General features: G+C 49.4%; 1 protein-coding gene across 1 annotated transcript in view; it reads left to right on the top strand.

The window, feature by feature from the left end:
- The window catches only part of MEGF9 (multiple EGF like domains 9), a 56729-nt gene that overhangs the window by 31835 nt on the left and 11730 nt on the right, over positions 1–13164 (top strand). Inside the window, exon 4 of the mRNA XM_074846241.1 lies at positions 10901–11040. Within this exon, the coding sequence (XP_074702342.1) occupies positions 10901–11040 (140 nt within the window). The remainder of the gene's footprint in view (positions 1–10900; positions 11041–13164) is intronic.

Here is a 13164-nt window from a genome sequence, read left to right as displayed (position 1 = left end):
CTTCGTCACCATTTACAGCCTTGAGGGATGTGGGAGGTGTGGATCCTTGGGCATTTTGAAGAGGCAACTCAGGGCAAAATTTGGAGGAAGGTTGGAGAGGGGAACTGATGTTAACAGAGATTGCTCTGTGTTTCTCTTCCCTGCTCAGTGAGGTTTGCTGCAGACTGAGATGACCTCTGGGTGTTTAAAAAGAAGAAAATTAGGTCAGTTGTCTGTGTTGTGGGGCTGGGGGCAGCAGTATGGCTGTGAGATGGGCAGCCTCCTGCACAGGGATGTGTATGGGAAAACGAGGGATGCAAAATCTGGCGGGGCAGGGGCCTGGGCTGTGTCCCTGCATTGGGTCTGTCCCGATGGGCGGGAGAGCCTCATCTGCATTGCAAGGAGATGTGTGTGTGAATCCAGGAATGAGATTTTTGGCTTTTGTTCTGGAAATGTTGGGTCTGGAGCCCTGGGTCTACCTGCTGCCGAGTCCTTGGATGAGTGGTGTGTGTCCCTCGGGGCAAGCCCTGCTTGGGATGAGACATGCAAGTGTTGCCCAGCACCAGCAACCAGCTTCTGTTCCGATGACATTCAAAATACTGTAAGCTGTATTTTTTAATTTTTTTTTAAAGCACCAGTCCAGCTCTAACTTGCACAAGTCAATTCCTGTGTGCTGGCTTAAGAAAAAAGCAACCGCTGTTCAGATGAGTCTCTAAGTAAAACAGCAGCGTAATTTTGGACTCTGACCCTTTTTGACAGCGTCTGATTTGAGAGGCAGACTGCCTGAAGGCTGAGCTCTCGGGGCACACAAAACGTGCCTGAGAGCTTTCAACCAGCTTCCCCAGGCTTTTGTAAAATGGCCTTTTAAAGCACCACCATATGATGATTATTAGTATTATTTCTAGGCGTGCTCTATGGCCGGCCAGATGGCACACCCAAGTACACTGTTTATTAATGAGACCTCAGATGCAGACCATCAAATAAAAATAAAAAAATCCCTTTCCTGAGGCAGACAGTTGATTTTGGGAGTGAACATTGACCTGACATGTTGTCGCTACGAATGGACTCCACGGCTGCTAATCAAAGGTCTGTTTTGGTGGTGTTTTAAATTTGATTATCTGGGGAGATCCACACAGATCCCCCTCTGGGGTGGCAGAGGATTTCCGTGTTCTGGTTTGGGTGATTTTTGTTAGATGAAAAGCCGTGTTTAGTTGAATTTGGAGCCTGCTGCGGGGCTGGATGCAATCCTGGGCTGCGCGGAGAGGGCTGACACATCTCTGAGAGGGGGGAGTGTGTTGTCCCTGTTGCGGTAACGCCTAGAAACCTCAGATAAAACCACATTTCACTGGGTTGGATGGTGTGTAGATGCTTGCTAAAGATAGCTGTGGCCTGGAAGTGTTCATAGTCCATAGAGGAAGGGTGGAGAAAGAAGCTGAAGTTTCAAGGGTCAAGGTCAGAGTAGTGGAGAAGGAGGACAGTGACTCATGTGGGCGCAGGGGCTGAGCTGGAAGGGCTGTGCTCCTGCTGCAGAGCCCCTGGGGACGGTGCCTGGGAGGGGAGGGTGGCTGGTGGTGGCCCCAGCCCATGGCCACATGGCCCTAACTGGGAGCTGCCCCCCTACCAGCTGCATCTCACACCATCTTTTGGACACGTTGTGTGGAAAGCTGCATTGTCCATGTGTCTGTCCTCTGAGGAAGCAAGAACGTCCCTACCTGGTGGAGGAGGCAAAGGTGAAGGTGATGATGCTGGAGAAGGTCACCACGCCCAGGCTGGTCAGCCCACATCTCCCAGGCTTGCACCCCTGTGCATTTATTTTTCTTTTTTTTTTTAATGTGAGCAGAGTCCTGTGCCTGAACTCTCATCTCCTGCTCCCTACGGCTGGGCAAGGAGCCAAGCCAGAGACAGGAAAGACAGTCTAGGGGGGGACAGTGGTCCCCAGCCCTCCTGGCCAGGGGCTCCCCACAGTGTTTCTGCAGTGCCCGGCACACCCCAGCCCTCCGCCTCCTGCAGTGTGGCTTTGCCCAAAATGCCACTCGTGTCCCCAGCTGACTGGTGGCGGGGCGAGAGCCGGCACAGCGGCCACTCCCCACGGCAGCCCCGGGATGTGGCGGGACACTGCCCGGGGCGAGGGGAGCGGGGTTTGGATCGGGGGAAGCCTCTCTCTGCTGCAAAGCAGCAGTCATGCACCGACACGAGGAGCTGCACAGGCACAGCTATTGAAACGCACGCGGAAATAATTTTCCTGTGTAAACCTGTCCTCTGGCTGATTCATTTAAAGGAGCAAGACTGCGCCCAGGCAGAGCCCAGCCTGAAAGAGGCACTGTGTGGTACGCAGCTGGTGAGCAGGAGATTTCAAATGACTCTCAATTATTTTTTAATTTATTTATTTCAACCTTGCTAGCAGCACTGGCCAACCCCACACTGGGCTGCAAATATGGGTAAAAACTGGCCAAGGGTGGCCCAGGGTGACCCAGTGTGCTGCGTGCTGGCACAGGGCTTCCCTGCCCAGCCCTGCCCCTTGGTGCAGGGAGGGAGAGGTGTTACTGCTTTGATGTACCTCTTGCAAGGCATTCATTCGAGGTTTTCCTAGCCCAGCGTGTAGGATGTTGTGGCTTTTCTCCAAAGCGTGGCCCCACAGCCGCAGGGACTGCGTGTTTAGCCCATGTGGGTGCTCTTGCACCCCACAATTTGGGATGTGAACGGAGGAGGAGGGCTGCAAAGCAGAGAAGGTGCTATGAGATGCTTCTGCCCAGCAGAAGGGTTCAGCCCTCGAATCCCTATTTCCCTGGGAGGTTTTGTGTTTTAAACTAACTTACCCTGGTTCTAGGGAAGACAAGGTGATGCAGCCTTCAATTTCTGTTGCACCATTGTGCTAGTGAGCAAGAGGAGAGCTGAAGGCACATTGGGAATTTAAGAATTCCCATGTGGTTTAGCTAAACCTGGATGAACCATCTAATCTGGGTTAGGTTTTTTCAGTTCCCTTAAAAAGCTCTAAACTAAACACACATAATACGCTGTCATTGTTCCCTAAGGAAAACAGGTGCATGTTAAACTGGGGTCTGTGAATCAATTTAAGTTGCTCCCCTTGTCTGTGCCTCAGTTTCCCCACAAGCAGAAGGGTGATGGGAAGCAGAGGAGGTGACATCAGCTTTGGTTCATGTCCGGCACTGAAACACACTGCCCAAGAGTGCAGCTCTCTGCTCCTTCACTAACTGAGCAGCCTTTCCTCACTGCTGGCTGAGGAGACAGCTCTGCAGTGTGTGATCCTGGTTCATGCATGGTTTGTGCTGCAGGCTCAGCATAAGTCATGTTAGAGAGAGCTCCTGTCACTCATTTCCGTTTTTTAAAAAAAAAAAAAAGGAAAAAAAAAATAAAGCATGCATATAAATGGCAAAGTGTTAATTCAGAGATGTTTTGCCCCCTCAAGGGGATCTCATGCTTTGTGTTTGTATTAAAAAGAATTAAGGCAGAGTGTCCCTGAGAGCATTTATACATGGCTGTCCCCTGGAGCAGGGATGCTGCGGGGCTGAAAGAGGAGTGCTGTGAGCTGGGCAGTCTCCAGCCCTGTAAGCCTTCTTTGTAGTGGGCTTCTCTTTGGAGAGGCTGATCTTGTGACCCTTACTCATACGGATTTGCAAGAGCATTGCTGGTGAGAGTAAGGTCAGCAGCACTGGACAGTGTTCTTTGTTAAGGACGTTGAATAAGGGCTGGGGTTTCTGAAGGAGCTCGGGGAGCTGGGCAGGGAGAGCCGCACGCTGGGTTTGCAGAGGTGGTGGGATGTGAAAAGATGCAAAGAGCCCATGGAGGGGGAAAGCGGTAAGGAACAGGGGTCCTGGTGGCCTTGGGAAGCACCCAGCTGGGTCACAGACTAGGCACACCTTGAGCATCATGCGGTATGAAGCTACATGGGGCAGAATTTGGGGGCTTTTTTGTTAGTCAGGAAATACAGATCCATTGAAATTCAAGGTTTTTGTGGAGCTTGACCAGCCTGTGCAGGAAGGGTGCTCGTGGCAATGGTTTGAGATGAGAGGGACCCCCAGGGCTTCTGCCTATTCCAATTCCAGGAGGTTATGTGGGGGAAGGCAGTGGAGTTCTCATTTTGCATTCAGAAAATCTTCATTTTCTGTCTTTAGAGTGTCATCACACTTCTGAAATGTCTCTTCTTTGCGTGGGAACTGTATTTCCATCCTACTGTATTTTATCAGTCCAGTAAACCACATTGGGCACTGCTCCCCTTTGGAGATGAGACCTTGGGAGCCCAACTCCTCAAGGACTTATTTTCTTAAAAAAAAACCCAACCAAACCACAGTCTCCCCCACCTTTTCCCCTATTTTAAAAAGACTGCTCTCCCTTTTATAGATTGGCTGAGCACAAGCAGTGGCTCATTATCTCCCAGTAATGCCTTGTCAGCATCACTCTGCAGAGAACAGATTTATTTTTTTTTTTGTAGCGGAAATTGTTACATGTGGACGTCATAAAAGCAGAAGAATACCCCGTTAGAGCATATTTTTCTGTGTGCTTTAATTATCTAAATCTCTCTGCTATTACAGACTCTCATCCTTTACATCCGATTAGCTCTCCTCCTCTCTTCCCCCACAAGCAGGTAAATATTGTACCTGCACCCATTTTTATCTGGTTGCAGACAGGGATGGGAAATGAATGAGTGACTGGACACAGCGGCAGGGAAAGGTAGATTGTTATCATCTCCCCTACAGTAATTGAGCTTCTCAGAAATCCTGTTATTTTGTTGATTTTTCCAGCAGGCTTTCCCATTCCTGTGTTGTCTGTTGCAGACTTGCTGCTCTAGTAAGCATTGACTGCCCTCAAAAAAAAATATTGGCTCAACTTTTTAAGCTCTTATGGCTGAATTCTGGTTTGGGGAAGGTGGTGCCCAGCCTGACTTCAGGCAGTGCTTGCTGCCTGTGCCTTTTTCTGCTGCCCAAGAAGAGGCATCTGTAGAGATCTGGAGGATGGAGGGACTACACTGGGCAAAACCGGTGTGTCGAGTGGGGACCAGCCCCATCTCCCTGCCTTCCCCATTGATGTGTCCTCCTCTGCGTTGAGGTTGTCTGTCCCATCCCCATATTGCTGTGATCTCTAGGGGATGCTCTGGGAAGTCAGGATGCACCGTTTGGGGCTGAGATTTTGCAGTTAGTTAGGCTTTTGCTGCTCTTCCTCATGCCAAACCATAGAGGACTCCATCCAACCTCCCTCTTCAGGGCCATCGTGGTCTTCCCATCGCTTCCTCCCTCCTGAGCCACCAAAGTCCTGGCGGGTGGTGCTGGGAGGGCACCCAGAGGAGACAGCATAGCCCCGGGCTGGAGTTCCCCGGCTTTCCCAGCAACGCGGGGCATCCTTGGCGGGGGAGACGGGGCCGTGGAGGCGGCGGTGGCCAGACAAGGTGGCCCTTTGACATTTACAGAATGGCCTTTCAGAGCTGTGAAGTGTCCCCGCTCCGTCGAGGGCTGCCATATAAACAGATGCTGTCCCCCGGCACAAAGCGAGGAATGTGGCGCACAATGGCCCAATGTTTGCCGCAATAAAGCCCCGCTTCTTCTGCCTTCCACAAAGGCAGCTCTGAGCGGGGCGGCGGGCGCAGGGCTTGGCCGTGGTCGCACTAACCCTTCCACCAAAGCGTTTCGGCTGACGGTGGCTTTGGTTCGAGCCGAGGGAGCGGGGAGGTGAAACCCAACGACGTGCTACGTGGGGCTTTTTCCTGCTCTCTGCTTCCCCACGTGCTGATATTCAAATTAATTGACCTAAAGGAAAATCAACACGTGGGTTATGAGGGTTCTCTGTTTGCTCAGGATGAGTGTTAACAGTGTTGGTTTTCCACGGAAGTGTCTTGGAGCGTTTAGCTTTCAAATGTTAACTTTCCTACATTGCCCAGAAAAATTTAAAGAGAGATTTATTCCCTGGCTGCTGTCAGACATCACAGAAAATCAGCACAAAAGAAGCTGGGCTCGCTGGAGAAACACACCATTTTTAGCGACATCTCTTCTGAATCCTCCTAATCTTGTGCAGCATCCTTTTGTCTTATTCTATCAAAGTGTGACAAAGCCTTTTCATGAGGGTTGTTTTACAGATGCTCGTAGTTCAGCAACACGGTTTTCCTCATTCATACGGAGCGCTGCTGTTGCTGTTAATTGTGTATGTTACAGGAACACCTCCAGGCCCTGCTGGGATGAATGATGGGCATATCTATAATCCGAGGATTTGAAGGCGGTGGCTGGGAGGGGATGGGGAGGCAGGCGAAGCTGGAGATGCTGCTGGGGCAGGGAAGGCTGTAGCTCTTGCTTTCCGCTTTCCCAGGGCAGTGTGGTTCCTCACAGGCTCTTCTGGGGATGGTTCTGGGAGATGCTGTGGTGTGAGGTGTGCGTACATACGCTCTGGGCTTCAAGGTGAAGACAGTAAATGTATTTGGCAAAGCTCTCCTTCAAAGCCGTGGGGGCTTTTGTGTGGCTCATCCGCATGGTCTGCCCTGCGTTGAGACCCGTGGGAGCTCCCTCCTTCTCTGACTCTGCCCCAACACCTTACCAGTCTTATATGTTTTAAAAATAAAGGCACAAAAGCTTGATGCTGTACCGTTTTGGCTGGCTTCGACTTGGTCAGGCAGCCCCTGGAGTCTCCACACCAGCTGGGCATCCAGGTTTTTCTGGCAGCTGGGAAAACATTCAAAATGAATTTCTCCCTTCCCTCCTCCTTGGAAAAAAAAAAAGAAGAAAATAAACGATTAGAGCTTGCTAAGGGTTTTCTGTTACACCATTAAACCGTGCACAGCATGCCTCCAAACAGCCCTTAAGGCTATGGTCCTCTGTCTTCCCATCCATCTCGTGTCTGTCATGTCCCTGCTAACTTAATGATGTTTCTGTGGAGGAGAAGTGGAGAGCCATTGCAGATGCAACTGCACATTGCGACCATTGTGATCTGTCTCAGATCACAGATATTTTAATACCTTTTTTTTTCCCTTGTGGCGAGGCCTCGAGTTCCCAAGCTGTCCTGTGCTGAGCGGGGCAAGGTTAGGGCATTGCCCGAGCTCCCAGGCGGAGCCCATCCCGTCAGTGTGTCCTTCCCCGGCCATCAAGACCTGGTAGAAAATTATCTGCAGGATGCTCTGCAGCTTCAGGCCAGGAGTGAGGCAGGATTTTGGAGGTGTTACCTGTTTTCCGTGCTTTCCTCGCTTTCCTCCTAGGACACTTTCAAGTGGGGTCAAAGCTATCTGCAATCCTTCTGTTTAACAGTAGCCACAGTAATGCACAGGGAGGGGTGTCTCTGTTGTATCCCTGTAGCTTCTGTAGCTGTAAAGCTGCAGTCCTGTGTAAAATCCCACCACAGGGAACATTTTGTTGCCACTAGTGGCACAAATCACTTGGCCAGTGATGGGATTTCCAGCATCCTGTGGCTGTTCCCCTTGGGTGGAGTGGAAGGGGGCAGTGGGGGGTGGAAGTGAAATCAGACTTGCCTTTTGCAGACACATTTTGGGGTGTAGGCTGTTCCCCTTGCCCAATATTTTGCTTGTATTTGCAGCCCCCTCCTCGGTGTCTGCTGGCCTGCTGCTGCCCGGGGTGGCCGCATCCTGCTGGCGGGTGCTGTCCAGCCCCAGGCTATCACCGGGCAGGCGTCGAGGCAGCGGATCCTAAGGCATAACTGGGAGCCCAAGGTCTGAGGGCGACTGGATGCATGAGCTCCTGGTTTGGGGGGTCCCACACCTCGCCTGTAGCCCTCACCCCTGGAGGGTCGGATCACTTGGTGTCGGATCCGAGCCTTGCATGTGCTCTGCCCCTGTCCCCCCTGGCTGGCTAATTGCTGTCTGCTCCGGCTGCCAGGATCTCTCGTACTGGTGATGTTTTTAATCATTAGGAAATGTATATAAAGTTGATGGATGATGTGATGGTGATATACACTACCTACATGGTCTTTAAAGCAAGTATATTTGTAAAAATCTATTAGAAACCAAGGCTGGCAGGAGACTTGTGTTACTGGAAGTCTGATTTTGTCCCAACACATCCTTCCATCAATTCTTTTGTGAGAGCTAAAAATTGGCTGGCTTCAGTGGAGTTAATAACCATCTGAAATGGAGTTGAGCAACTGATGTTGCTGCATCAAAATGTTTCCCTCTTCCCTTCCCCCTCCTTCCCCCCCACTTCCCCCAAAAAAGAAATTCCTGGCTGATACTCAAAATCCAGTTCAATTCTCACTGTGCAAGTATTAAACTGTGGGTCTTTTCTTTCAAGTTTCTGGATTTTTATGGGCACAATCGGTCTGTTAACAGGACTTTTTTTTTTTTTTTTGGTGGTTTCAATGCATTTATATCATTGACCTTTGCTTTAAAAAGTGTCTGACAGTCTTTACTGGGCTGGAGCTATGAAAAGGAGTGTTGTAAGGGGGCTTTATTCTATGGAAGCAATGACCACAGGCAAAGCTTTATATTTGCTGAGTGATTTAATTCTTGCACATGCAGAACTTGGCTCTGTGCCATGTGTAACATGTTGAGAAAAGGTCTGCTTGAGAGGCATTAAAACCAAACTTTCCAAAACTTTTTTTTTTTTTAAATAGCTTTCTTTCCTGTTATTTTTAAACTAACGAGTAAAATCAAGGGACACTGCCCCAAAATGCTGCATTGAGATTTAGCAGAGTCATCGAGGAAATAAACCTCCTTTAAAGAAATGAAGTGGGAGTCTGGATGGAAGGGTGCCAGCTGGGAGGAAGAGGATGGTGTCATTAAGATAAAGGCTTGATCGAGGGACAGGAGAGAGTAAAATGGAGCACCCTGGATTCCAGGAGGAAACCTGGGAGGGTGAAGGTTATACAGCTCTAGTGCTTGGTCCTGTAAAGTCCTACTCATAGGGCACATCCCCAGAAGATGTGTTTTCAGGCTAAATATCAGAAATATCAGTTCCTCCCCAAATTAGTTGCTTTTCCTTTCTTGGCTCTGCCTGTCCCCTGCCCGCTTACAGGAATATCTGTCTGGTAGCAGTCAGAAGCAAATAAAAACAAACTGCTTTTTGTTTGCTCTTATTTTAAACACTGTGACAACATTTGGATTAATGTTAGGTCTTGTGAAAAGCACTTTAAAAGTCAAACATACTGAGCTGCTTAACAGCATCCCTTTGAATGCTGCATCTGCCTGCAGCAATTCCAGATAATGGTCTGGAGAGCAAGGAAACATCGTATTTCTTTTTCCTTCTCGTAATCAGTCCATTAAATATGCTTGAAGTTTCATATTCTGGAGCTATTTAATTGTGTAGCCACTTGGGCTGAGTTCCGTATTTTCGTGTGCCTTTGAGTATTTCGTCTTCCTTTGGCAAGCAAACGAATAACAGAAATACTAAATTATGTTAATTTTTAACAGAAGCAATGTCTTCCCAAAAACGTTCCAATCTACTGCATTTTAAATAAAAACAACACATCAACAGTGCATCAAGCCATTTGGAGCCTCAGCCTCTATTAGTTTTAATCAGCAGATTTTTCTAGGGGCTTTTAGAAGCAAATTGTGCATTGCTCACTCTTCCCCAGGAGGAGTGAGGGAGAACAATAGATTATCTTTGTGCAGGCACACCGAACCCTGAAATACTGAATTGAAAAAGTGTATGAATGGGGTGGAGGTTATACAGGGGGAGAGCTAAGAGGAGGGTGCATCAGCGGTGTGCAAGGAGTGCTCTGTGGATGGTACCTGCCTTGGCTGCAAATAAATCCTGCAGCTGCAAATAAATCCTTCTCCTGGAGGAGACCGAATCAGATTTATCTGGGTTCCCTGTGCAGCACGCAGGGGTTGAGGTTTCCTGCAGGTCGCCCCAGGGCTGTGGGAGATGTGGAGAGGCATTTCTGTGGCTCTCGCCCTTGGCTCAGGCATTAACAGTTCCTACGTGTGCAGGTGGGATGAGCCACGGCCGGCAGCCGCCGTGCCGGGGGGTTGATGGGAAAGAGCATTTTATCCATTCCTGTGCTTCTTCCAAGAGCTGAGCCTAAATGCTGCTGGTATATAAAGGCGCTTAGGAAAGTGATGGATTTGAAGCCTCTATGTGGAGAGACTGGCATGGAAAGCCAAAGGAATGAGGGTAACCTTTGCTTTTTATAGCCTGCTGGTATTTGCTCATGCCAGCTAACACCAATACCCTCTACTTTAACTGTGCAGAGCTCCACCCGCGGTGCAGTCAGACTTGGTGCCCAAGTAAACAGGCTCCTGACTGGGGTTAGCCGTAGTGAAAACCGCTGGGGAAGCAAAAACCCTCTCTTGTCTTTGCTTGGCTCTTACTGGGCAGGAGAAGTCGACTGGAGAGAGGGGCTTTGCCTGGGCGGCTGTGGAGATGTTGCGTGGAAGGGATAAACAGGATCATGGAGGGAGTGCAGGTGGCTGACGCCTGCCCAGGCAGAAACCTGAGCGAGACACTGGAGCTGCTGTGCCGGCTCTCGGGGGAGCTGGGAAGGCAGGTGGTGAGCAGGGAATTGTCCGCTTGCCCGAAAATCCAGGAGGTGCCGCTCAGCACCGATGTGGAGGGGAGGTGATTATCCATGTGGGTGCTCTTTTATTGTTTAGGTGTAGCCATCACGGGCGTCCCAGTGTCCTGCAGGGCCTGGGGCCCGTGCTTGGTGAAGCTGGGACTGGAGAGGGGCTGTCGAAGCATCTGCTGGGGGCTGATGATGGGGATGGCTTTGGGCCAAAACAAGAACAAGTGATGATTTCTGATGTCCAGCTGTAAATTGCTGTCAGGGCAACTGGTTTTGCAGAGACTCAGCTGTTCTTGAACTCCCCATCACTTTTTGGAAGTGGTTGCCCATGGGTTTCATGTGCCACTTCCAGGAGGCGTTTCTGCGCAGAGTTCCCCGCTCTGGAAAGGGAGTCCAAGCCACTGACCACAGGTTTGTACTTTGGATGCCTTCCAGCACATCCAGATTTCACTGTTTGTTTTTCTCTGTGCAGCTCTGGGCAATGCCAGTGTAAAGTTGGTGTCACGGGCCTGAAGTGTGACCAGTGCAGTGATGGATACTACTGGTTCAACGAAACCACCTGCGAGCCGTGCCAGTGCAACAACCACTCCAAAACCTGCGACAGCTTAACAGGTAACCTTCCTCTTGGGACCACGGTGGGTGCAGACTTCACTTGACTCCTCTGTCTCTGGTTTTTGCCATTTTCATTTGGCAGACCTCTGCGCTCATCCTCTTCATCTACATCTTTATGCCTTGAGTACTCAGAATCTTTACCTTAAAACTGAAATTAAAATGCGGGGCAAGGTTGGAGCTAGTCCTCTTCTCAAGGAAGTCAATAAAGGCTGTGTTATTTACCCCAGGCAGCAGTGCAGAGCCTTTATTCTGCAGTCTCTACTGGAAATCAGTGCTCTATTGTTCTCTGCACTTACCAAAATACACAACACTGGCTTTTCAGGAGCTTTTGTTTAACTGCTGTTTACCTGGAAACATATACTGTACTGGCACTGACGTAATGTGACTTTTATTGCCACAGATAACATGATTAGTGCTGGAAAAAACTGGCAACACTTAATTAATATTGCCCACTTTTTATAAAATTTGCCTCATTCATTTTCCTTCATCATTTCTTTGACTATCTCTCTCGTGCAGACGTTGATGGAGTGCAAATGTCGAAGCACCTGTGCTTGAATCGCTTATGGGAGGGCAGGGGGGCCCTGATTGCTTTCCCATCTCCACTGAAAGGAGAGATCCCGCAGGAGCAATGTTATGTGACTGCCTGCGCACTCCTCACTTTAGCAACAAAACTCACACTTCAATATCCAAATTCTCATCAAAACTTCCAGGCTGAAATGCAGTTCTGTAATATTTATCCAGGAGCTTAGAAAGGAGTAATAATTTTAAAAAGTGTTGCAGGGTTTTTGCATAGCTGGCAGCAAGGCAGAGCTCAGCAAATAAGGTATTTCTGGGCAATTTCTGCACCGGTGTCTGTTCCCTCAGGGCCTGTGTGTTTGCAGCAGAGGAACGGGTGGCCGCAGTGCTGACTGTGCCCAGCCAATGCCCTGATCCTGCTCGGGGTAGCAGCAGGCACCAGATCTGCACTCCCCGGGGATGAATTACTGCATCCATCATCCATTCCTGTACGGAACTTCATGAGCTTATGTCCTACCAATATTGGAGGATGTGAGATTGTACCTAAAGCTGTGCACATATCAGCTGTGTTACTGATTTGGAGCTGGGTGTGTGGGTTTTGTGAAGGAGTAAGATAATCTGCTCTTCCTTTTTCTTCTTCAACGTTTCCCCCTCTCTTAGTTTTGAAAAAAAAAAAAAACAGCACAGACCTTGCCTCCAGGATAGGGCTGTTCAGGCAACTGTTCTGCTGGGGTTGTCCAGTGCTGACTGCAGCATTGCAAAGAAAAACCCTCTTTTTGGCTAATGATCTATTGTTGATTTGACAGAAATCCCTTTTTAAAAATTTTCCTCCATCTGCTTTATTTGCTGCTGGGGGTGGGGGAACCCAACAAAACCAGCACAGAGAACAGTTGATTAAAAATTAGATCTGACGTCTAATAAGTAACGCAGTGCACTCAGCCTGCTCTAGAGACTGCACTTTGTGTGACCTCCCCAGCTTTACATCAACTCTGTGTAGTCTTTGTCACATTTTCAAGGTTTCTTTTGCATTAATTCTGTACTTCGGGCTCCCTCTGCCGGCTCTGCAACTGTCTCCACATGGCCTCGCTCAGCATTGCTCTGCCTAGGAGGAATATTTAAAATTATTGGGCTGGAAATTGGGCAGCCAGAGCTCCCCAGGCGACAGCGCTTCCTTTGACACGACCCTTGTGCCCCGTGTTGTGTTTGTGCGTTGAGTTGGGTAGCTTCTTCCCAGTTGGGGTACTGTGAGGTCCGATCCTTCCTGAGGGCATTATCAGGATGGGAAGTGCTATTAATTATTAAGGCTTTCCACAGTGATACCTGATTGCAAGCCCATACATGGTTTGCATGGCTGAGCAACTTGCTGACTCACTGGAAACGCAGCCATTTTGCAGAGTTGGTGTAGATAAATGCGAGTAATTTCCGCTGATGGGAAAGACATTGGTCCTGAAATGACCAAGACTGTACAGGAAATGCGGGTGTGATTCCAGATTCCTACCACCATTAACACCTGCAGAGCATGGTTCAAGGCACCCTTGCTGCTGATTGGGCAAATTAACCTGCCACGCGCCAGCCTGTCCCAGGCATCCTGCTGAAGCAGCTGATTGA

This window comes from Strix aluco, chromosome 20, assembly GCF_031877795.1.
Source record: "Strix aluco isolate bStrAlu1 chromosome 20, bStrAlu1.hap1, whole genome shotgun sequence".
NCBI classification, from domain to species: domain Eukaryota; kingdom Metazoa; phylum Chordata; class Aves; order Strigiformes; family Strigidae; genus Strix; species Strix aluco.
Note: the sequence above shows the minus strand (reverse complement) of the source record. Positions and strands in the feature narration are given on the sequence as shown.